At 48.7% G+C, this 22,857-nt stretch overlaps 10 protein-coding genes; 7 read left to right on the top strand and 3 right to left on the bottom strand.

Annotated features, from left to right (window-relative positions):
• Positions 1-419: 419 nt before the first annotated feature.
• On the bottom strand, positions 420-1,433 carry FFUJ_09928 (related to integral membrane protein; the record flags this gene model as incomplete). Its single annotated transcript, XM_023568115.1, has 1 exon — positions 420-1,433. The coding sequence occupies one exon, from the start codon at positions 1,431-1,433 to the stop codon at positions 420-422; it is 1,014 nt and encodes a 337-aa protein (XP_023435463.1).
• A 2,001-nt stretch (positions 1,434-3,434) lies between these two features.
• On the bottom strand, positions 3,435-5,324 carry FFUJ_09929 (related to O-methylsterigmatocystin oxidoreductase; the record flags this gene model as incomplete). XM_023568114.1 has 7 exons in its annotated part: positions 3,435-3,831; positions 3,878-4,149; positions 4,197-4,435; positions 4,488-4,639; positions 4,689-4,880; positions 4,929-5,061; positions 5,123-5,324. 7 exons carry the CDS (start codon positions 5,322-5,324, stop codon positions 3,435-3,437), a joined length of 1,587 nt encoding a protein of 528 aa, XP_023435462.1.
• Positions 5,325-6,141: 817 nt separating this feature from the next.
• Positions 6,142-7,554, top strand: FFUJ_09930 (uncharacterized protein; the record flags this gene model as incomplete). Its single annotated transcript, XM_023568113.1, has 1 exon — positions 6,142-7,554. One exon carries the CDS (start codon positions 6,142-6,144, stop codon positions 7,552-7,554), a length of 1,413 nt encoding a protein of 470 aa, XP_023435461.1.
• Positions 7,555-7,779: 225 nt separating this feature from the next.
• FFUJ_09931 (related to Virulence protein STM3117) lies at positions 7,780-8,271 on the top strand (the record flags this gene model as incomplete). XM_023568112.1 has 2 exons in its annotated part: positions 7,780-8,186; positions 8,250-8,271. 2 exons carry the CDS (start codon positions 7,780-7,782, stop codon positions 8,269-8,271), a joined length of 429 nt encoding a protein of 142 aa, XP_023435460.1.
• A 2,053-nt stretch (positions 8,272-10,324) lies between these two features.
• FFUJ_09932 (uncharacterized protein) lies at positions 10,325-11,080 on the top strand (the record flags this gene model as incomplete). XM_023568111.1 has 2 exons in its annotated part: positions 10,325-10,595; positions 10,647-11,080. The coding sequence occupies 2 exons, from the start codon at positions 10,325-10,327 to the stop codon at positions 11,078-11,080; spliced, it is 705 nt and encodes a 234-aa protein (XP_023435459.1).
• Positions 11,081-11,652: 572 nt separating this feature from the next.
• On the top strand, positions 11,653-12,615 carry FFUJ_09933 (uncharacterized protein; the record flags this gene model as incomplete). Its single annotated transcript, XM_023568110.1, has 1 exon — positions 11,653-12,615. One exon carries the CDS (start codon positions 11,653-11,655, stop codon positions 12,613-12,615), a length of 963 nt encoding a protein of 320 aa, XP_023435458.1.
• Positions 12,616-12,875: 260 nt separating this feature from the next.
• Positions 12,876-13,847, top strand: FFUJ_09934 (related to light induced alcohol dehydrogenase Bli-4; the record flags this gene model as incomplete). The annotated part of the gene is made up of 1 exon (XM_023568109.1): positions 12,876-13,847. The coding sequence occupies one exon, from the start codon at positions 12,876-12,878 to the stop codon at positions 13,845-13,847; it is 972 nt and encodes a 323-aa protein (XP_023435457.1).
• A 294-nt stretch (positions 13,848-14,141) lies between these two features.
• Positions 14,142-14,597, bottom strand: FFUJ_09935 (uncharacterized protein; the record flags this gene model as incomplete). Its single annotated transcript, XM_023568107.1, has 1 exon — positions 14,142-14,597. One exon carries the CDS (start codon positions 14,595-14,597, stop codon positions 14,142-14,144), a length of 456 nt encoding a protein of 151 aa, XP_023435456.1.
• Positions 14,598-15,500: 903 nt separating this feature from the next.
• On the top strand, positions 15,501-19,301 carry FFUJ_09936 (related to histidine kinase; the record flags this gene model as incomplete). XM_023568106.1 has 4 exons in its annotated part: positions 15,501-15,870; positions 15,943-18,460; positions 18,510-18,817; positions 18,886-19,301. 4 exons carry the CDS (start codon positions 15,501-15,503, stop codon positions 19,299-19,301), a joined length of 3,612 nt encoding a protein of 1,203 aa, XP_023435455.1.
• Positions 19,302-20,554: 1,253 nt separating this feature from the next.
• FFUJ_09937 (uncharacterized protein) lies at positions 20,555-21,085 on the top strand (the record flags this gene model as incomplete). Its single annotated transcript, XM_023568105.1, has 1 exon — positions 20,555-21,085. One exon carries the CDS (start codon positions 20,555-20,557, stop codon positions 21,083-21,085), a length of 531 nt encoding a protein of 176 aa, XP_023435454.1.
• Positions 21,086-22,857: the final 1,772 nt, after the last annotated feature.

Below are 22,857 nucleotides of genomic sequence, written 5' to 3'. Positions count from 1 at the left end.
ATTCTGTTCAATTCGAGGTTGCTCTGCGCCTCTTTTTAGGCGGCGTCATCCTCGTAAGTAGAATGGTTGGTCCCAAGACCATATTGTATGTAGCCAGGTCGTCACTGAGTTGGGTCAGAAGACGCAATGTCAGCCCAACTCAGGCGCCCTATGACGAATGGCGAGATGGGTGAAACGACACGGCTAAAGTTATTTATTGCCGTGGTGGCTTTGTGGCGCTGTTAGCTTGCGGCAGCCTCAGTGTCGGGTGATGGCTTCGGCATTTGCAGTTGAGCTGGGGAACTCGTAACAGCGGTGAGGGTCGTGCTTCAGTGGCTGTTTGCAGAGCTTACGGAGGCGCTGTAGTTATGAATTGTGTTTGTGGCGTGTGGGTAATTGTTCTGCGATGCGTTAGAATTGAAGGGCGAGATAAGGGAGAGTTACTCACAGTAGTCGAGAAAGTTTAGAGGGCTGGCCTTTTGGTGACGACCTCCCGACTGTGACGATGCGTTGGTATTGTACTTTTGAAAGTGGTTCATTTGAATTGGGGCGACATTCATTTGAATGGGAACGTCGCTCCCTGTTCGCGTGGAGGAATTCCGTCCGATTGATTGACATTCGACGCTTGAAGGATCTGGCGGTGGGGTTTCGGGTTCGCCGACGATGTGCATGCAATTGCAGTCGCTGTGTTGGACGAGCAGCAACAATTTGTTGAGCACCACGAACTCCATCTTTAGTTTGATGCTGTATACGACGGGCTTGTAGGTTGTTTGGATGTTGAAGTGGCTCATGTACTGCGTGACGATGAGGCTGATGTCGAGGAGGATGACGAGGATGTTGACGATGATGAGGTATCGCATGATCTTGCGCTCCATCTTCTTGCGCACGGCAAAGATCGGTTTGAGGCCCCGCGACGTTTCCCATATGTAGAGACCTGAGATGATTGTTTCTTGGATGCAGAAGCCGGCGAGTTGGATGCGCTCGTAGACGTTGAAGGCGCCGATGTAGCGGGCTGAGTGCTTGGTGTTGCTTCCGAGGAAGAGGACGGTCGTCGGAACATGCAGTATGAAGAAGTTGATGACGATCATGTATAAAACCCAACGCGTCTTGGACTTATCCTCAACGATGAGATGTAGTCGAGAATACAGCACGACAGATTGACCGGTGACCATACCATACCAGCCCACACAGGTCAAAACGCAGAGCAAGAAATTGGGCCCCAAGCTGTAGTACCTCAACATGACAACGATACTGTGCAGCAAGATGCCCAGAGTCGCTACCATCATGCTCCAGAAATAGAGCCCATCGTGACGTTTGAAGCGACTCAGTAGCGAGATGAGGATCTCGAGACAATTGTAGCACGCTATGGCGAAGAGGCCCGCGATGGCCATGTTGACCGGCAACGACACGGAAATTGGCCCCGTCTGGCCAGTCTCCCCAGACTCAGCGGCCATGATTTCGGCGGTTCCGACGGACGTACGACGGTCATTAAGGAGAGGTAGAGTGAAGTTGGTGCGGGTGCATCGTGAACAGTTAACGTTAACGTTTGTTGGCAGCTCTTGGCGGAGGGGAAGAAGAAGAGAGGCAGAGACAGAAGAGCTTGGGTGCTACGTTAATATGGATGGTTTCCCCGTGTCGATCTGGCGCGTCATATTTTGTGTACAGTATGGGTGGCCGCTCTTTGCATTCATTAATACGAATAACCTGTTCAGTTAATCGTCATCAGCTCCCCCTGCATTGGGGGGACCAGGCCATGCGAACGGACCCAAAATTGATGCTTCAAGGATGTAACCGCTAAAAGCTCAAGCGTAAGCCCGGGCATGATTCAAGGCCCGCAGACGTTAGCCAGTCAGTCATTCATGTCTCAGCCATCACACATGTGCTCGTGGCTTGGAACAAGGTTAGAGACGAGCAATGGTGCAATGGTTGGGGTCAAACGAAGAGCAAAAGACAAAACTCGGTCAGTCCCAAGCCTCAACTGTCTCTCCCAATTGACATGGGGTGATTTGCCAATGAAACAAAGACAGAACACGGACACGGACACACCCATCCGCTGGGCCGGTAAAAGTTAAACCAGGGAGGCCATGGAGGGTTTATCAACGCGCCAACCGCGTTGGGTTAAAAAATCCCTGGACCCCCATGAAATAATCTTTATATAATTATAACCTTTTCTCCACGGCCTCGCAAAGTATGTGAGCTGTCAAGTCGTGACATTCTACCAATTCGAGTCCGGAAGCTGGGGAGAGGTCATCAGGAGAGGGCAATGTCATCAGGAGAAATGCTGCAAGGATGGATGACAAGGGGACCGGTATTTAGAGTTTACATGTAAAACCACGAAAGATCATCGAGTGACAGTCTCAGCCTGCAAACGTCGAGACTGCTGCGATCTTGCCAGTACTTCACGTCTCAAATGTCAGACGCAGAGCTTAAACAGTCAGATAAAATGTCACAGCCATTCAGCCTCGAATTAAAGCAGCAAAAAAGTAAATGTCATGAAGCAAGAGTCAAAGCGAATGACTCGCGATATGCATGAATTAAGCGTAGGTAGGCCACAGCGCAGCGCCCGTAGCTTGAAGTCCTCGGAAAATTCCATGCCCGCCAGCGATGAATGATCGAGATGCATTGTCAATCGATGCGACGTCAATTTAATGCTCTCGTTGCTGTAGATTGCTCAATGGTAAGTGCTGTCTTGATTGGGAGGTCATCACAGAACGCCTCTCAGCACTTGCAAGGATGAGTACCGAGTTCCGTGCTACGGAACGGAACTACCGAGGCCAAGACTGCTTGTTTCTTCAGTGCAGAATTGAGGCAATTACTTTTAGTTATCCCGCTTTTGCTGACAGATACAGATTGAACAATTAAGCTTTGGGTTAGGATGAACTTGTCAGTCAGATTTCACTGCCACTTTTTCCTTTCCTTTAATGCCTAAACCCGCCCGCAGGCTAAAGCGTGGCTACGTATCCGCGGTTTAGGTACCATAAACAACACCAATCGGTCGGGACCAGTCAAAGCCAGTTCAGCTCCAGGCCCCGCCCCCTGTAACAAGTCAAAAGCAGCCCGCAAAACCAGCCTAAACAATCTCCAACCGCGAGCTATTGCCCCTTCGCCTCAAATTAGACCCCTCAATACGAAATGCTCTTCAATCAAATCACCTGCCTGACAACTCATGTGTAGCACATCTGCAAGGGGACGATATCACTTTCCCCATTCAGTATCGTTCGTTTCCATGATCTTCCCGGGGCGCGAATCTCACCGGGCGATGCTTCCGGGAGGAGCCTTGGGCACCAAGTGGCCATGACCGTGCCCGTGGCCTCGGAGCTGAGGGGATCAGGGGACAATTTAGTTAGTTAGTGGCAAACCTTAAGCATAAGGTAGTTGTGCCAAGCTGAGTAACACCGAGATTCTGCATCGTCTCTGATCGACTTGGATCCTTGCAATGACAGCTGTTTCGGGGTTCACGATGCTTGGCGCTGCATCTTCTCTATGACATGGCTGTCGCTCTGTTCCCAGGGAAACTCTTGCTCCAATGACCGGATTAGTCGCTCATGGTGTGGCGACCTGGGCGTAATAGCGGCTTTGAACGGCTCGGGGTGGCTGATCATCCCGGGGGTAAATAGGAGTTCAGGTTGAGCACCATTTTCGTCTTTTCTAATATGCAATACAGCGAGAGACTGGGCGATGTTGAGAAATAATGCTTTGTCGGCTAAGACACGCCCCGGGCATACGCGGCGCCCAAAGCCGAATGTGTACGCATGCGGGTCTTGTTCAGGTTGATTGCCGTCGGTAGACAAGAAGCGCTCCGGATTGAAGCGCATCGGTTCATGGTGGATCTCAGGGTCGTGGGCAAAGTACCTATACACTATTAGACCGAGACCACCTACCGACAAGGTGAACCCACCAGATATTGGGCATGATCAGGGCGTCTTTGGGAATAAAGTATCCCTCAAACACATCATCTACAGTGCTTGTATGAGGCAGCCCCATAGGGACTACTGGATTCCATCGAAGAACCTCCTTAACTACCGCATTAACATAAGGAAGACTTGGCCGATCTGAACAATCAGGCAGTCTCTCGTTGCCGATTACGCCGTCAATCTCCTCTTGGGCATTCTCCTGGATACCAGGGTACAATATCATTGCTAGAAAGAACAGAGAAATGGAAGAGACGGTCTGTCATGTCAGCCAATGCTCCTCATAATCTCCACCAAGCAACGTACCGTATCAGCACCGGCAGCGTACAGTGACAAGGCAGACCACTTGGTCGTGAACCTCGCTTCCTCTGTCGACTCTCCAACTTCGAGAAGTCGTGAGACAAATGAGTTATCTTGTTTACCCGAGGCGTGCTGGTGCTTGACAAAAGCATAAGGCTTTTCGGCAAGATCGTCCAGTTCTGAAGCCCATTTTTTGGCAAGCCTCTTGAAGCTCGCGCCTGGAACCCAGTCTGGTACGTATCTCACTGGGAGCGTCAGTGGTTTGCGTAGGCAGGGATTGTGTTTGGGGCGGCTTACATAGGGGTAGTATATCAACAAGGAACGCGGCAGGGACACCAGCTGCTGTTACATCATCCATGGCCTGGCCCGCCATTCTTATGAGTATGTCTTCCTTGAACGGCTCAGCTGTATATCCGTAAGCGATTCTCAGAATAACTGAGCCGGCTTCCCTTAGCAATGTCAGCCTAGTTCCCTGAGTTCTGAGCTGAGCAAACCGACTTTCTGATATGGTCAATGAACCTCTCTGGGTCGTCCAAGACATGCAGTAAGAAATGAGCAACTTCAGCTTCTTGCAGTCTGTCATACTTTGCCGCGGCCCTTTTCGATCCGATTATTCGAGCCATGTTCTTCCGGTACGTTCTGAAGCGATCGTTGTATGGTGAGAAGCCAAGAGAGTTTTCCCAGCCAACCCTGTCTTCATCAGCCGCGATATATTATCACAGAGCGACGGTGACTCACATTTCGCCTGCCATCATAATCTTGGGTCTGGAGGAATGCTTTGCGGACTTTTTACCCAGCAGTTGCGATGCAAGTTCCCAGTTGTTTATGATGATGATTGTCTGTCCCATTACCGTGATAGAGCTGATGGGTCCTGGCCGTTATCAGCAGATGAGATGACTCGCCGTGTAGTCTATGTTTGCTGGAGGTCGTACCATAGATGTCCTTGAACTTCAACCAGTGATGCGCTTCAAACACGCCGGGCGGCGGAAGATCGCTCAGGTTTCCTAGTAAAGGAAGACCCTTTGGTCCCGGGGGAAGAGGAGCTCGCTTTGAGGCATTGCCAAGTTTTTGGAGACCGATATAAATCAGAAATGCAAGGGAAACCCCAACAAGGAAATCCGATATCTCGAACATGATCACGATACTTCAACAAACGATAAGATCACAAAGAAACCAGCAGCAGGAAAGTTCGGGTACAAATTTCACATGAATTCCTGTTCAGCCAACACACATCATGTTGAGGGGCTACTCTTGACGTCTGACAAGTCTCTCATCAGCATGCATATGCATATGCAGCCCGCTTCCTGCCGAATCATCGACTTTGTATTTGGCTGGTGATTCATGCGGTTAACATCTTCACGCTCCAGACATGTAATAAACTCCACTTCTTAATGAAAATCTTTCTTTTCTCGGAAGGTACCCCTCCAAAATTACTTCTTCATCGTCTGATCATGTTGGTTCTGCTCGTTTGCTCGGAGGGGCATTACCAAATTTGGAATATGATGCGCTGATGTGTTAACATCGCGTAGCCATACCTGCATGTAGTGGCAGGTAGGGCTTAGCCTCGGATTTAGGCAATAAAATATTAATAAAACAAGCTTAAGTAATAACTACATATACGCTATCGGCTCAATAGACAGCGCTGCGTGGTAAGCGACGAGGCTAAATCCAAGGGTCACTGTGCTTTATGATAAACCGACAACCGCTGAACTACCAGAGAACTTCAGCCCGAATTTCTAGTAAATACGCCCAATACTCACCAAAACGCCAAGCCATGCTGCCTATTCACTTCACCACTCACGATCATGAGCGGGAGCAGGACCGGGATAGTTATCCACTTCATAAGGCAGCTCCATAAGCGCTAGGCGAGGTTGGCGATAGAACGCATCATTTAAAGCGCGAAGCGCTGTCGAAATCTAGCCTACTCACTGTATCTTTTTTCTCGATCGCCATGTCTTCATCCCCAACACTAGATTTTCTCCCCAGTGAGATCCAACTCCAGATCTTTTCTCAAATCACGGCGCACGATCTTAGCATAATTGCTCGGACCTCGAAACGCCTCAACGAAATTGCAACACCGCTTCTCTGGAATGACATTGAACTCCATGAAGAGGGCTACCATGAGTCCAGACATGAGATCAAAATTCCTCCTCCAGCGAGAGACCCGGCGCGTCGGCCTTATCATCCCAAGCAGAAATGGGGAAACGGGCAAGGCGCGCGTATGAAGGCTTCTCAGTTCTTTGAGATACTGCAGAGCATGCATAAACAGAACACGAATCGTTTGCAAGCGATCACACAACGTGTAAGGCATTTGTGTACCGTGATTGATCCTTCATGGAGGCCTGTGGATAAGGATAATGATTCCGTCGACACTGAGACCGTTCAAGTCTGGCATCTTCTGCCGTATTTTTCAAATTTAGAAACCTTGGAACTATACGGAGACTACTACTACTCCGAAGAGGCTGAGGAGCAGGTTCCCAAAATTCTCGGATCTCCTCCAAAACTTCGATTCCTCAAGCTCTCGGGCTACATGCCACCAGAAGTACCAGCATGGCTTCTTAGAGCGGCAGATACTCTAGAACGCCTTGAACTCGACATGTTAGACCGTCCTATCTCAACATGCCTATCGAACGATCCTGACTTTACTCCTCTTCCATCTGAGAAGATAAATACAGATGATGGAAGTGTTTCCGAGTCAGATTATGGAAGTCTAGTCGATGACATGATCATCCCTAGGCCCTTGGGGAACATTTTCACAGACTATGGCGACTACAACTTAAAGTTGCCGAAACTAAAGCATTTGTTTCTCGGTCAGCCGGCAGAGTCATGCTCTTCGAACGACTTCGCAACTTATAGCTGGTCAAAACGCGCCGAGTCAGCTTGCTACGACAATTGGCTTAGAATTCTACTGGCTTCTATGAAAACGCTTGAGACGCTGGTTCTGGAACAGAGACCAGCGGCTGATTATATCGAAGGAGACGGTTACAGCGAAGACATGTGGATGGACGAAAGGGCATGGTCTCATGCAAGCGAGATACTTCTTGAGGTGGTCCAAACCGTTGTATCTTCTGAGACGAGCCAGATATGCTTGAAGCAGGTGTATCTGTATGGTATAGTCGCTGGCTTGGAAGAAGATGGTACGCCGTTTTTGGATTTCCCTGCGGGCAAGTTTATGCAATTTCTGAGGGACCGCGGGGTCGAGTGTGAAGCGAGACGGGGGAAGTGGTGTTTCTTTGATAAACAATCTGGATCTGTGGATTGGTGCCCTTGGGATGCTGCCTCTGAGGATGAAGAGGAGGAGGAGGATATGGATGAAGATGCTGAACCAAAGGCGAAGTGGGATACTGTGCTGGCCAAGGTTTGAGAACCGAGGGCTTTTCGCATTATTTGAACCTATTTTAGTAATGATTGACGAAAATTGACTGGAAATCTATTTCTTTCATCGGTGGTTCAATCCCGTCGGCCAGTTCTCAGCCATCCCCGAGGCATCTCGGTCTCTCCAACACAACGCCGTACCCCACATTCATAAAAGGCATTGCGTAATGATCAAGCACTTCCAACCTCCAAACACTCAACATCAATCTTCACAATGTCCTCCTTCGCCGTAGTGAAAGATATCGACCACCTCGTCCTAACATGCAATGACATCCCGGCCACTATAGAATGGTACACCAAATATCTCGGCATGAAGTCCGAGACCTTCACATCAGCAACCGACCCCTCGTCTCCACCTCGCAGCGCCTTGAAATTCGGCACTCACAAGATCAATCTTCATCAGCGCGGTAAAGAGTTTGAACCGAAGGCGAGAACTGCATTGCCTGGTACTGCTGATCTGTGCTTTATTATCGAGGATGGGACAGATCTGCAGGGCTTGATTGAGGGGTTTGAGAAGGAGGGTATAAAGGTTCTGGAAGGGGGAAAGGTTGTTGGGAGAACGGGGGCTATGGGAGGGATTAGGAGTATTTATGTTCGGGATCCTGATGGGAATTTGATTGAGTAAGTTGAGGCTGAACTTCAGTTGAGATGGTTATTTCGTGAGAATTTGCTGACTGTTCATAGATTGTCCCAGTACTCGACTTAGGGGCTGAGATTTGTCAACTTGAATTGCCACTTTATGGACTTTTTCTTTCCATTCATGGGGTTCAAGGACATAAAAGTCTTTATCCTCTTTTCCCTGTTGATTAAATCTCATCTCATCTCATCACGATAAGCAATAGACTTCATGTTCTTGATCGAATAACCACCTGAAGCCGCATTCCCGAAGGTGCTGAGTATCTAGAAACAGTGTGGGACTATTCCGAAGATCCGCTGGATTGACATTTGAGTAGTCTGACTTTACACAAATTTACTGTGGTCCAGGGGGACTTGGTTTTCAAACAAACTCCACATACCAAGGACATGTCGTGGGTCATTGTGTGTTATACAAGCCCGTGAAACTTCTAGCCTCGTCCCTTGAGCGTGTTCACTGAAGAATATAGCGGCCTGGCCTAAAAGAATCTTCCAGTTGTAGCAACTTCGAATTGTTTCACTTGTCGCCTCAGGACATGTTTTGGGCCACAGGTGCGTCAAGCTGTACTTTCATATAGGCAGGTATATTCAGAAGTTGTCCAAGATACTGAAGAGCCACGTACAAGTATATCAGAAACTTTGAGACGAAGAATGTATGTGTGCCCTATCACTGTCCCGAATACTTGCTACGGAGTATGCATACCTACTTACAACAAAGTGGCTGGCTGAACCGCTGCACTTGAGTCGGAATCAGTGGAACTCGACCTTTAACCTTGACTCATGCAGACCTCGCATAAATCCTGTCTCGGCAATCTCAGTTCCGGCATCCAGTTCCTTGGTAGCAACCCGTAATGCAACTGTCGTCATAACCAAGATCCATTGCAATTGGGCAATGCCCTCCTTTTTCGATTGATATCATCAGGAAAAGTGAGAGCGGCATCTTTAGCATAAGATCAGCAGGGACTATACCCAGAGTATGGTAGAGCTTATCTCCCATTCTCCATTCCAGTCCAACCAAGCTCCCAGTGACGATCTACGAAATGCCGATCAGCCAAGGGCACGTGGGGCCAAATCTGGCTTCCGGCAGATCACTGGGAGGCCTACTGATGCTGCGGTTAAGGAGAAATGCATGCAAAGCAGGAGTACAGGGAGACTTGGCATGATTCGTGACAGCACGAGGATAGTGGCATGTTCCTGATCTGTGTCTCCAAGTAGGAATCTACGAACTATTAACCAGGTACCAAAACGTCCTCCATTTCCAGCTCTCCCTGATCCACGTCTTGCTCTATCAAACCACAGCCAAAAAGCAACAGAAATCGCATAAGCAAAGTTGTTGAAACTCCTGCAGTAGCGGCGATCAGATCCTGCAAAGCAAGTCAAAGATCGTCGATTCCACTGGACCGTAATGCTGCAATTTCACCAACACAAGTCAGTGATGCAGATCGAAACATAAGGGGAGGGGCCTGCTCTGCTCAGTGCGGCTAAGATCTACACTACCGGGCTGCGTAAGGCTAAACACGGTAGGTCCAGCTCTCCACAGTTGAACGAGACAAAATTACCGAAAAATAGGGACTATAAGGGGAGATTGACGTAGAGAGTTTGAGTAATGATGGCTGAGACAATTTGTTTGAGAGATGACGATAATACTTTGCTATTATTTCTGTGGCATCTAGTAGCGTCTTGCGCTGATCGGAGTTCACAATTAGGTCTGATGATATTCAAAGCTCAAAACACAAACTAGAAGGACGAGGAGCTGTAAAGTCATAATAATACAAAGGCTCAGGGTAACATCTACGTCTTCATTGCTATACAAGTATCGAAATCACTCAGAGCCCCATAAGGCGTGGATCTTGCCTGAATCTATGATGCCGTCAGCTCCCCGGTGGGCTCAACACCACACTAACTATCATGACTCCGTTTTACAGAATGATCGACAAGACTACTAGCTTCTGGTGACAATATCAATCTCTTTCTCAGATATTCCCTTGGCAGAAAACATCTATATAAGAACCTCCCTTCACCACGTCAAACCTGTTCTCACCATCTCTCATCATCTCAACCTTTCTCTACACCACACTCCTTTAAAAAAAGACACTCTTTCAGTTTTCTTTTTCACCACATTCAAAATGAAGGCCACTTTCTTCTCCATTCTCGCCCTCGCCATCTCGGCCATCGCCTCCCCTGTTCCTGAGGTTCAGAAGGACACCCGCTCTGTTGAGCAGGTCAACGGTGCTATTCACAGCGCTGAGAACATCGTCGACAAGGTTGGGGTGAAGCAGATCGTCGACAAGGCTACCAAGTCTCCTGCTAAGCGTGCTGCTATCTCCAACCCCCAGGAGCTCATCACAGTTCTCAAGAGCGGTGTCAGCAACATCAACAAGAAGACCACTGGTCTGAGTAAGTAATGACCTTTGAGCTTGATATTTGGGTTGGTGCTAATGGGTCTAGACTCGATTGCTGAGAAGGTCAAGGCTGGTGATCTTACCAAGGACGCTGGTGCTACCAAAGCCATCCCTGGCTTTGAGTCTGTTCACTTCGAGCTTACTGAGATTGTCACCAAGCTCACCGGTGCTGCTGGTCTTGATGTTGCCGACTCTGATGTCGACACTGTCCTCAACCTCGTTGTCGTCCTCGTCTCTGAGGTTCTCACCGCTGTCAAGACCATCGTCACTGTTACTGGCCTCCGACCTCAGCTCATCTCCATCCTCCACTCTGTCTTCCAGATCCTCACCAAGGTTCTCGTCCTTGTCATTGGCCTTGTTTCCGCCATTGTTCCTGGTCTGGTTGCCGGTCTTACTCCTCTCCTTGCTGGTCTCGGCAACGGCGTTCTCGCTCCCGTCCTTCTTCCCGTCACTGGCCTCCTTGCTAGCCTCGCTGTCTAAATGGATTTCTCTTGGGTATAGCTACATTGAGTGCACTATGAGCATAAAGCTTTTTGGATTGACCGATAGCCACACAAGCTCAATTCATCATCATGATATCACGGGGAGGCATCCTGGGTTAATGTCTATGGCCAATGGTCTTCTTTGTATATAATTACTCTTATCAACAAAAGTTCATGATATTTAACTGTCACGCCTATCTCTTCGTGTGTTGCATCACTAATCGATTTGCCTATGTGTGAAGCAGATGATAGACTGATCTATTTACTAATCATCGCACTATTCTAAAAGTCCAAAAACGGGTATGTGTTTCCCCTTTCGATTTTCCATATCAGTTAGTGCTGATGGTATCTCATCGGGGTTCAAAAATTCTTGGTTTGCGCCCTATGGCTGACAAAACCTACGTCACATCGAAATGGGGTAAGATGAAGCTTAAAGGGAAAGTCTTTCCATGATAAAACTAACTCGGTCTGTCTTGCGCCTTTCAATTGACATTAATTAAGTGGATATAAAATATTAGACGTTTCGCCACAACACCAACACAACATTCTACGAACGTCACTTGATACACTATGGCAGCATCGCGATCAGTCTCAATCACTTATGTCCCTGCGGACTGTGGTTCAATCATTCCGGGCAAATCCAAAGCGCCCCAGGCCTTCAGAGACGTCGGAATCGTTGGCAAATTAAGAGACGCTAGTGTACCATCTGTCTCTGAACATCAAGCTCTTGAGGCACCAGCAACATTCTCTGCTACGACTTTCAGCGCAGGCAGTGCGCGCAATGAAGACATCAATATCTCGGTCTGCGAGAACGTTGAGCGGACCATCGGCAATAACTTCAGAGCTTCGACTGGGGAACCTGATTTCCAGCTAGTTCTCGGCGGCGAGTGCTGTATGCTGCCAGCTATCCTCACTGCCTTCTGGAAACACGCCGACTCGCAGTCTCAGCCTAAACGGATTGGTCTGATTTATATCGACGCTGATACCGACCTTACCTCTCCTACGGATCCAAGCTCTATTGGCACCTTTGCTGGGATGAATATGGCACACCTGGTTCGGTTGCCTGGTGCGCTTCCACGCATGGAGCAGTTCTCTCGTCCATCAGGCGAACCTGTCTGTGATGCTTCGAATACTGTTTTCTTCGGCACGAACATGTCTCTTCCTGGGAACAAACCAGAGCACTTCAAGTATCTTTTCGACAATAACTTCAAAGTCGTCAGCTCATCATCCGTGGCGAAAGATCCTGAGCAACGCGCAAAAGAAACACTTGAGTTTCTGCAAGACAAAGTCGATATCATTATGGTTCATTTAGATGTTGACTCGATTGATCCTGGGACGTTTCCTTTGGCGAATGTTCCCAACTTTACTGGCGTGGAGTTTGAGAATATGATGAGAGCTCTCAAGGTACTACTTGGAAGTGAAAAGGTTGGAGGTCTCACTGTTGCGGAGGTTAACCCAGATCATGATCCCGGGCTGAAGATGACTGAGAGATTGACTTCGCAAATCGTGGAGATGTTGGCCGCAAGAATGTGAGGGTAGAGATATATGGGCTGCATAAAATAGTGATAAGAATGGAAGATCGATATGTTACGCTATGAACGCTAGGCCTGTACCAGAGTGTGAGAGGGGAGGCACAGCTTGACGTTGATAGGGCCGCGTGCGCAGAGCATTCGTCACTTCAACCAACGCCCCCAAATTCGGGCACGTCACACTCACCTAGTCTATCCCCGCTCTCAACGAAGCCGCCAAGATCATTACTCGCTAACAGTTAGCATCTGAGACGAATAATTACAATGGGCAATACGTATTCTTTATTCTTTCCCCCGAATCCACCGTTTACGGAGGAGGACCTCGCCGCGCAGAATGGGCGCGTCTTCATTGTGACAGGCGGCTACTCCGGCGTGGGCTTCGAATTGAGTCGTATGCTCTATCAAGCTGGCGGATCCGTTTACATCGCTGGAAGATCACAAGACAAAGCAGAGTCAGCTATCAAACAACTCAAGGAACAATATCCCGATGCAAGCGGCAGCCTGAGTTTTCTCAAGATAGCCCTCGATGACCTGGATTCCATAAAAACAGCGGCAGAAGATTTCAAGTCGAGAGAGTCCAGGCTCGATGTCCTTTTCAACAACGCAGGAGTCTCCAACCCTCCAGCTGGTTCGGTCTCAGCTCAAGGATATGAACTCAGTATGGCAACGAACGCTATCGGGCCTTGGTATCTCACGCAGCTTCTCGTACCAATTCTGAAAGAAACGGCAAAGAGCCAGCCGCCAGCATCAGTTCGAGTAATCTGGACGGCCTCCATCGTCACAGATCTCTCTGTTCCAAAGGGTGGAGTCAAGATGGAAGAAGTCATCAATCCATCTAAAGACCAGCAAGTCAACTATACAAATTCAAAGACAGGAAACTGGTACCTCGCCAGGGTTCTAGCAGATCAGATTGGCTCTCATGGTATTCTCAGCATTTGTCACAATCCCGGGAATCTTCACAGTAACCTGCTTCGCCACATGCCGTCGATTGTTGGCTATATCGTTTCGCCGCTTCTTTATCATGCCAAGTTCGGCGCTTATACCAACCTATGGTCTGGTCTCTCGCCGGACTTGCAGATTGAGGATGGAGGGAGGTTTATCTTGCCTTGGGGTCGCTTTCATCCGAGCCCTAGGGCTGACTTGTTGGAGAATCTCAAGTCAGAGGAGCAGGGAGGAACGGGGACTGCGGTTGAGTTTGCGGAGTACTGTGATAAGATTATTGCAGATCATCAGTAGTTTCTCTTCTGTCGCTGAATTTACTATGTAATGTGACTATATTGTTATACAAGCTATCTATAGCGCATCTCGCATCAGCTTCACATCTTTACATCTCAACTGAACTTTCCACCATAGGTTCGATGCCATTAATTAGCAGACTTATGCAGAAGCCAGAGATTCTAGCCAATAAATAAGACGTCGGGGGAGAAATACTCGATTTTGATAATTGTTTTGCTACTCTCACTCCTTACGATAATCGAGCCAACCTTTGGCTCGATCGCCATCATGTTCATCAGGTCAGCTGCCTGAAATCTACAACTCTGGTGTATAACCAATAGCCTTGTTCAGAGCGTACACATCCCAATAAAAGGGCATGATGCTCTTAATAACCCCAGCCTCAAGATCAACCTGGATGACCTGGCACAGAGGATACTTCAATTCCTCCCCAGTCTTGCGGACCTTGAGATGCAAGTAACCGAGCGAGATGATGCGGTTCGAGCCCTCCTTTTCGAATATTTCAGGGTTCTTGACATCGACTTTGTCAAAGTAGTCGGCCATAGCTTTTGCCCATTGCTGGAAACCATCAGGTCCAGTGTATTCGCCAGCGTATGGTAGCCCAGATGATTGTTTGAGGCGCACTTCTTTCGAGAGAGATGCTGCCATACCGCTGAAGTCGCGTTCGTCAGGTGGCGAAGCCATGTAAATGCGCTCAGCATCGTAGAATGATTCAAGGATTGATCGTGCAGTGTGAGTAGTGGTGGGTGCCATCTTGAACGTTGAGGATGATGATTCTTTGAGGGGAAATAATGGATAGACAAACAAGCAATTGCTTACAGAAAGCGAAAACACAATGCGATATTACGGTCTATTTATCTGCTTGGCGAATAAAGTGCTGATTAAATGGGACTACTCGCTGTAGGATTTTTGGGGTTACATGCTGAGATATTGTCGAATGGAGATGGCTCATCATTATCTCCAAGGAGGATTCTCCAGGGACTTTTGATGTAGTTTCCTGAATTGGCAATTTGGGGCCGGAGTTTTCGGAGTACGAAGTTGCCGACTGCTCTCAATTGCTTGCACCGAGCGGATCTAAACTTTGCCGATGCGATTGTTCCCACGATATTGGAGATTGAGTTTCTAACTGTATTCTCATATAAAGAAGGCTTCTTCCCCGCAACCAGCCAACCTGTCGCTTGGCAAAGCTTGACTCGGCAAGGAATGCATGAACTGAACAAACAAGGAAAAGCTCAATCGAGACGGGCACAGCAGCACGTGGAACCTGGAACTTTGTGGGAAAGACAAGATGGCTGAATCACATTCGGAAATCTCTTGGTCACCGCTAACCGATCTCTAACCTTGTTATTTTGGTGACGGTGCCTGGCGTGACCTCATTTTCGGGTCCAGATGAAAAAGACTGGCCAACAAGAAGGCGAATTCTCGATTTCTGGGGCGATGCGCCTATTCTAGAATCGCCTAACCTCAAGTTCACGGACCGTTTCCAGGTGACGTTGGAGGCAACTATGACGCAATGAGCACCAGGTTCACAGAGGGGGGACCACCCAAATTTTGCGGCTACCACCTACCTCCAGTCCCTGGGCTGTCCGCTCTCCAGCATCATCCCCACGAATAAGCCAACCTAAGACATGACATGACTTCTCATACCACGATACAATGTCGAGCTCTGCAGAGCTGCAACGCGAACGCGAGGTGCAGGGTTACTTTCAGAGCTGGCAGATAGCCCAAGGATCCTCTCTCAAGGTCGCCAGAAGCGTCGACAGCATCAGCGCGCCATCTCAGATCAATGACGCACACACGCCTCAGCCCTCTTCCGACAAAGCGCTCTCGGCTTTTGCGCAACTCGCTGTCTTTCGTCTCAACGTGAAGCGTTGTATGGTTTCGCTCATCGATTCTTCTAATCAATACATTCTCGCCGAAGCCACGCGAAATCTGCGATTGGGATCACTCGAAGAAGAACCAGGTGCAAATACGACGGGCGACAAGAAAGACTCCAAAATAGCCGAATATAACAGTGATTTATGGTGTAGGTTGGACGATCTCTATAGTTGAGACAAACACAGCTCCTTCCTTTTTATTCGTGGCTAATTACTTGCAGTGGGAACCTCCATTCTCTCCCGCCCAGAAGCTGTTTGCGAGCACTGCCTACACAATACATGCACCGGTCGCGATCCCGATGGCAAAACATACACTACCTCTGGCCTTATCGTTCCCGATTGTCGCCTCGATGATCGCTTCAAATCGCGTGTATATGTCCAATCCGAACCAGGTGTGCGCTTCTACGCTGGTGTACCCATCTTCTCACGAAAGGGATACAAGGTCGGAGCGTATGCTGTTTCAGACGAACAACCGCGCGATGGACTATCGATCGAGGACGTGAAGTTTATGCAGAGTGTTGCGCAAGCTATCACTGAACATTTAGAATGGGCACGCGACCGTGTTGACAGGTTCAAAGGCGAGCGCATCGTTCGCGGACTAGCCACCTTCATCGAAGGCTGCTCAAGTGACGATCCTATTTTGTCAAAGGAGGATCAACCTCAGAGACCTTCTATCAAACGTCCCCCGGGCATGACTATAACGGCGACGAGACGCTCCTCTTTGCACAACACCATGCGCAAGGTTGATCCTGACTCCAACCAAAGATCTCAGAAAGCTACGTCACCGCCTCGCAAGCACAAGCCACAGACGGACGGTTTATCAAGAATGTACCATCGAGCGGCCGATAACCTACGATCTGCAATTCTCGCCGATGGAGTTGTGCTCTTCGGTGCCACAGCCTCCAACGTTCAGCATCGAACCCGAGCGGTACAGGTAGGGCAGGGTGGTGCCACGAACGCGGACGGGCTGCGTACGCAAGTTGCTGCAGAGGCCGATACCTTCAGCACAGAGAGCTCCGACTCCGAGACATCACCGCTGTCAAGACCCTGCAAGCTTCTTGCTTACTCGTTGGCAGATAAAGGCAAACCTTTAGACCTCGAGCAAGGTCCATCCTTCTCTATCGGAACTCTCGAGAAATACTTTTCACTCTTTCCTAAAGGAAAGACGTTTACGTTTACAGAAGAAGGGGCCGGTCTTTCGTCTGATGACGATAGTGCGAGCGATGGTAGCCCTGCTCCCGCCGGGGGGAGAAGCAAGCGGCGCAAAGAGAAGATTGATCACAAGGAACTCCTTAAGAAGATTCCTGGGGCAAAAGCCGTTGTCTTTTTGCCATTGTTTGACTACGTCGAGGATAAACTTGTTGGCGGATGTTTCCTTTGGACGTCGGTGCCGGGTCGCATGATGAACTTGGATGAGGACCTTTCCTACCTACGAGCTTTCGGCAACAGCATCACCAGTCAAGTCGGACGAATAAATACACGAAAGAACGAAGCAGCAAAAACTACATTCATCGCCAGTATGAGTCACGAATTACGAAGTCCGCTACATGGAATTTTAGGCGCTGCTGAATTCCTCAAAGACGCAGTTACAGACTCGTATGAAGCCGGCCTCGTCAACTCAATCGCGACCTGTGGCAAGACACTTCTCGATACCTTGAACCACGTACTAGACTTTAGCAAGATAAACAATCTCGGCAGCGGACATCTGCGAAAAGGTGCAAAACACAACAAGGTCATTAGCCTCTCTTCTGATTCCATGGAGAGTCTAAATATGACGGCTTCAGTAGATCTCTCCATTCTTGTCGAGGAGGTTGTCGACGCTGTGGCAACTGGTCACAACTTCAAAAGGCTTCCCAGGAAGCAACAAGACGATGTAATATTGGGCGGCAAGGATAGCCAAGGAGCTCCAGAGCCTGGAACCGACCTTCCTGTATCAATCCTTCTGGATGTTAGCCCGAGGGCATCATGGATGGTCAAGACACAGCCTGGCGCTCTTCGAAGGATCGTCATGAATCTGTTCGGCAACGCGCTCAAGTACACAGCATTAGGTTTTGTACTTGTCTCGGTGCGTGCACAAGAGATCAGCGGCGATTCTAGAATAGATGTCTTGATCCGAGTCACGGATACCGGAAAAGGAATGTCGGAGGACTTTCAACAGAATCGTCTCTTTGTTCCTTTTAGCCAGGAAGATTCCTTTCAACCTGGCACTGGTCTGGGCTTGAGTATTGTCAAACAGATTGTGGATTCACTTGGAGGAACGCTCGAGGTCAAGTCGGAACAGGATAAGGGTACTGAGATTGAAGTCCGCCTCCGTCTCGAGCCGGTTCCTCAAGAGAACCCGAAGCCGGAAGAGCCTATGGCATCCATGGTTAAACAGCTTCGGGGAAGATCTTTGGTGCTCCTGGAAGCAAGTGAGGACTTCCACTCGAGAACCATTACCAAACAAGTCGAGGTGCGCAACGAAGCCTTGATGGAAATCTTCTCAAGTTGGTTCAACATGAAGGCTGCAAGAGAGGTAGATACGGATGTGCCCAACGCCGATTTCTATCTCTATTGTGAACCTCCTTCTGCAAAAACTCTCGAGAAGCGTTTTGAAGAGACCGCGATAGACGGACGCCGCAATAAGAAAGCGCCTATCATCATCATCAGTCTGAACGAAGAGGAAGCGGCAAAAATATCGAGAGCTCAGAGTAAGGCTTTAGCCAGATTATCAGATGTGGTTGAAGTCATTCCACAACCGTAAGTCATGGCCTCACGCAATGTTATATGGATGCTAACGTATACTTAGATGTGGCCCCAGAAAGCTCGCCCAAGTATTCAGCCGATGCTTGAACAGGATTGGGGAGGTCAGAGAAGACGATAACAACAGAAACCCCATCCAGAGTGCGCAGACAGATGGCAAACAGTCAAAGGAGCAGAACACTCCGGACAGAGAGGACGCAACAGAACAGATGAACTCGAAACTACATCAAGATAAGAACAATAAACGCGTTCGGGCTGAGACTACTACGTCGCCATTACCCCGAGGAAAGGAAGAACAGAGCCGCCCCAAAAACGATAGCCGGAACAATGGCCAGAATAACGAAAAGAAGGAGAGTAATGACGAGTTCAGGAATGAGGTGAACAATAAGTCTTCGCAAAATACACGAAAACAAAAATACCAGAAATGTCAGGCAAGGCACACGTCCTACTCGTCGACGACAACAAGATCAATCTCAACCTCCTAACAATGTTCATGAAGAAGTGCGGGTTCTCCTACGAGGAGGCCGAGAACGGAGAAGAGGCCGTCGATACGTTTAAAAAGTCGACAATCGGCGACGCAGAACCAGGGGCAGCCGTCAAGAAGCACTTCGACTACATCTTGATGGACATAAGCATGCCCGTCATGAACGGCATCGAGGCGACAAAAAGGATCCGCAAGCTCGAGACCGAGTACAAGGTTCCGCGGACGACGGTGTTTGCGCTGACGGGGCTGGCGAGCGCGGATGCGAGGCTGGATGCCATGTCGGCGGGCGTGGACCTGTTTTTGCCCAAGCCGGTCAAGTTTGCCGAGTTGAAGACGATGATTGAAAATAATTAGATTTATATACGAGATGAATTATGTGTACTTGTTTATGATAGATGTGTAATAGAAGACGTGGAATGATTGTAGTCGAGTATGTGGCGATTTGTGTGATTTAATACATCATTGAAGCTGTCTTGGCCTAAGCGAAACAAGCCAAACAGCTTGGCTTTGTATTGGCTGACTTGACAAGATTCCTTCTATGGCTTCTCGTAACGTCGCTGGCAACCTTTAACTCCTTTGACATGACTGCAAAGTACTGATCCTCTCAAACCTCGATTGAAGCGGCGCCTGGGCCGTCGCCAATTCACTCAAGCACTACAAACCTATGTGACCACACTCAAAATAAATTATGGTAGACTCGTATTGTAACACGGCAGATGCCATTCAGTACATCAGTCAGCATCATAGGTCCGTGGTGAATTTGCTCCTCGAATGCTCTTCGACATGGCTCTCTGGCCAAGACCAAAGGCGAGGCCAAACAGACGGTTGGCCGATGTTAGATGGCCATATACTACATTCAATCTTGCGGGAGAGATCCGACGCATTTCTGCTTTGCCCAATCAGCCAGTGCAGGTTCTTGAGATAGCGGTACATCAATTTGTGGTAAGATATGCAATCTTCAAACAGGTGAGTAGGTGCCTGGCTGAGAGCAAGTCCATCATGTCCGATCTCGATTAGTCTGGCCTTTGTGCGAATATTTTCTGATGCTATTCTTTGAACCTTGTCAGGTGTTCTCGTGATATTATGGTGGTGTTATCTTCTCAGGCGTTGTTGGTTGCGTGCCGAAGGGGCACGCAACGCCAGTCAGTCACTTTTCTTCACCTCTCCAATCTGTACAGGTCAACCACCATTTCTTCGTCTGTCCGCAGTCTCTTCATCGCCGGCTTTGCCCAGAATTCCGCTCATGATACAATTTAGCAATCAACTCACCATCGTTTGGAGCGCGAGACATGGCGTATCAGAAATGCAAGGCGGGTAATAGCCCATTTCCTTACGACTCCCTTTCCGACGAATTTCTTGCGCCCTGCGATAACTGTGGCTCTGCCATGCCGGTTTTCACTGCTCTTTTGGTCACATCACCGCTCTCCATGGCTATGCGTTCTGTGCTGAATTCTAAGGAGCCGCGTGTCAAATGTTTGTCACGCGAATGGAGATCGAGGTTCGCGGATCCGACATAAACTCGCTCCAGAACAGTGAGACACTCTTTCCCCCCGTTCGATAGGTGATACTTACAAAGAAGGCAAACATATAGAAATTGCCATCGCCGCATGGAGCGTATTCCTTACCTCAGATGCTCTCGACGAGGTACACCAACTGGATGGACAGTACATTGTATAGTCCGTGTACAGAAGCTGCTTTCTCGTGACAAACCTATGGAAGGACCTCGAGATCTGGACCACTCGATTCAAAGTTACGCTAAAGCTTTCAACACAACCCTCTACTGCAACCCATCATTCATGGCTTCCTCGGAGCAGTTCTTGGTCTGCGCATCGAACGGCAGCATCAACCCCAATGACCCTATCCCAAGGCTTTCATGCATTGGGCCAGCTCCCAGTTCTCCCCACGCCCTCAAAGAAGTAATCCGCGGGGGTATTCACCTCCCACCCGAGTTACTGGACATCAACGCTGCTCTACGCCGCGAACGAGCCCACGATATCGACCTGGAGAAATCCCGCAGGCACCGCGCAAAACGACGTGCCGAAGATCCAATCGGTTACAAGCAGCGCTTTACTCCTGATAAGAAGTCCTGGAGTCTGAAGAACCCCGACAAAGTCCTAAAGATTGCTACGAAAGTCTAAGAGAAGAATGAATCCACAAATCGCTTTGTGTATGCCACATGCGAGGAGCCTTTTCAAACCCAGGCCGTCCCTGATGCACACCTGAACACCGAAAAACACGCAAAACGAGCTGCCGGTATGCAGTTAGCTCCTCTATCTATGTTTGCTCAGAACCTGAAGAACCAGCGGCCAATTCCACTGTACTCCATGCAGCAAGCCTTTCCCTTATCAGCGGTCTCTTGACCGACACTTGGCAACTTCCTTACACAAGCGGCGAGCTGCCTCTGCCATCGCAGCTTCAGCTTCCGAGTCGACACGGCTTTTTGGACTTTCACTGATTATAAATATAGCTTACGCTGGCTGAGCAATTCCGTGAAGAAGGTCAGAATGTGCTGCTCTTTGTCGACAACATTTTCCGTTTCACTCAGGCAAAGCTTTCAATGATGGGTACTGCTCTATTCTCAGCGTCTCATGGATGATGACGCTAAGTAAGACCCAAAATCACTCTCCAGACCATCCATCATACCTTAGAAAAGTCTCCGGAGTGAAAGGACAGTGACAGTTTGCCTGACAGTTTTCGAGAGAGCTGACCTGGGAAGTATAGATGGGCGGGCTGGGATGGCCCCATAGGAGTTGTTAGAGTGGTTCAGGCATTGACCCTGGTGTCACGGAGACTTCGACATCGAACGCACGGCTGCATACTTAGATAGATCAGACAGGGCGAATGAGAGCACAGGGGCGAATGAGAGGCATCTTTTCGAGGCCAGATAATGAATTCCGCAAGGTAAATATCCGAGGCCATTACAAAACAGGCATGGAATATGACAGTAAAGTATCCCTTTAAGAGGAGCAGCCGAGAACGTAAATGCGGTGTATCGCCATCTTCAGGGAGCGATATCCAGCATAGAGGCCCAGAGTGCAAGAGAATATAGCCATTATTAAAAGCCCGATTGCCAAAAGAAGGAAGTGCTCTGCCATTAGGGTTATAAGACTTAATTCTTGATTTAACTTTGTAGACTGCATCTATACTAGACCTATAGTAAAGCTTTAGAATGCAGCCTGGCTTTATAAACTACAGACAGTAAACTCCCTAAATGGCCTTATTAGGTATGCCAGGCAGATTCGTGAAGAGCTCCTCAGATAGAATTTTGAACGTGTGGAGGATATCGATAAGTCCTGGGGCAAGGTGCAAGGGATATCGATCAATTAACTCCGTGTAGATATCTTCGCTTCTACAAATCCCTTTGTGATCTAGATTCAAAAGCCATAAAGGGAGATTTGATGCCGTCAACTCGTGGATTTGGACGTTTATAAAGTCGATCACGCCTTGCGAGTCCATGTTTTGCGTGAGGATGAAGAGAGATCGAACGAGTCCAGGGCAGCAACGAACAGTGGGCATCGAGCAGCTAGCTCGGCATATGCAGTCTCATCTCCACAACAGTAACATATGAGACATCAGGGTAGAGTCCCTGTGGGTTGCTCTTGGAGATTGCCCACGACAGAAATGGAAAGATGCCAGAAGAAAGCCATGTTATTCGTCTAACTACTCGTAAGCAGTCCTATCTCACCTGGTCATAACACAATAGACTTAAAACTTAGCTTTAGTAAACAATATGACTCTTTTCAGGTTGTAGAAGAAAAAGAGATAACCTGAAAGCCCTACCTTCGATGTTGTCTTCACCTCTTGTGATGTCCTTGCTTTCCTGTTTTCTGCTGCCAGCTTTGCTCTCCTGCCTGGTCTCGAACAAGTTCTATCTGATAGCCATCCTTCTCTTTCCTGGTTTAGTTCTTCG

This window comes from Fusarium fujikuroi, chromosome FFUJ_chr09 (genome assembly GCF_900079805.1).
Source record: "Fusarium fujikuroi IMI 58289 draft genome, chromosome FFUJ_chr09".
NCBI lineage: Eukaryota > Fungi > Ascomycota > Sordariomycetes > Hypocreales > Nectriaceae > Fusarium > Fusarium fujikuroi.
The sequence above is the reverse complement of the archived record's forward strand: the minus strand, read 5'-3'. Positions and strand labels throughout refer to the sequence as shown.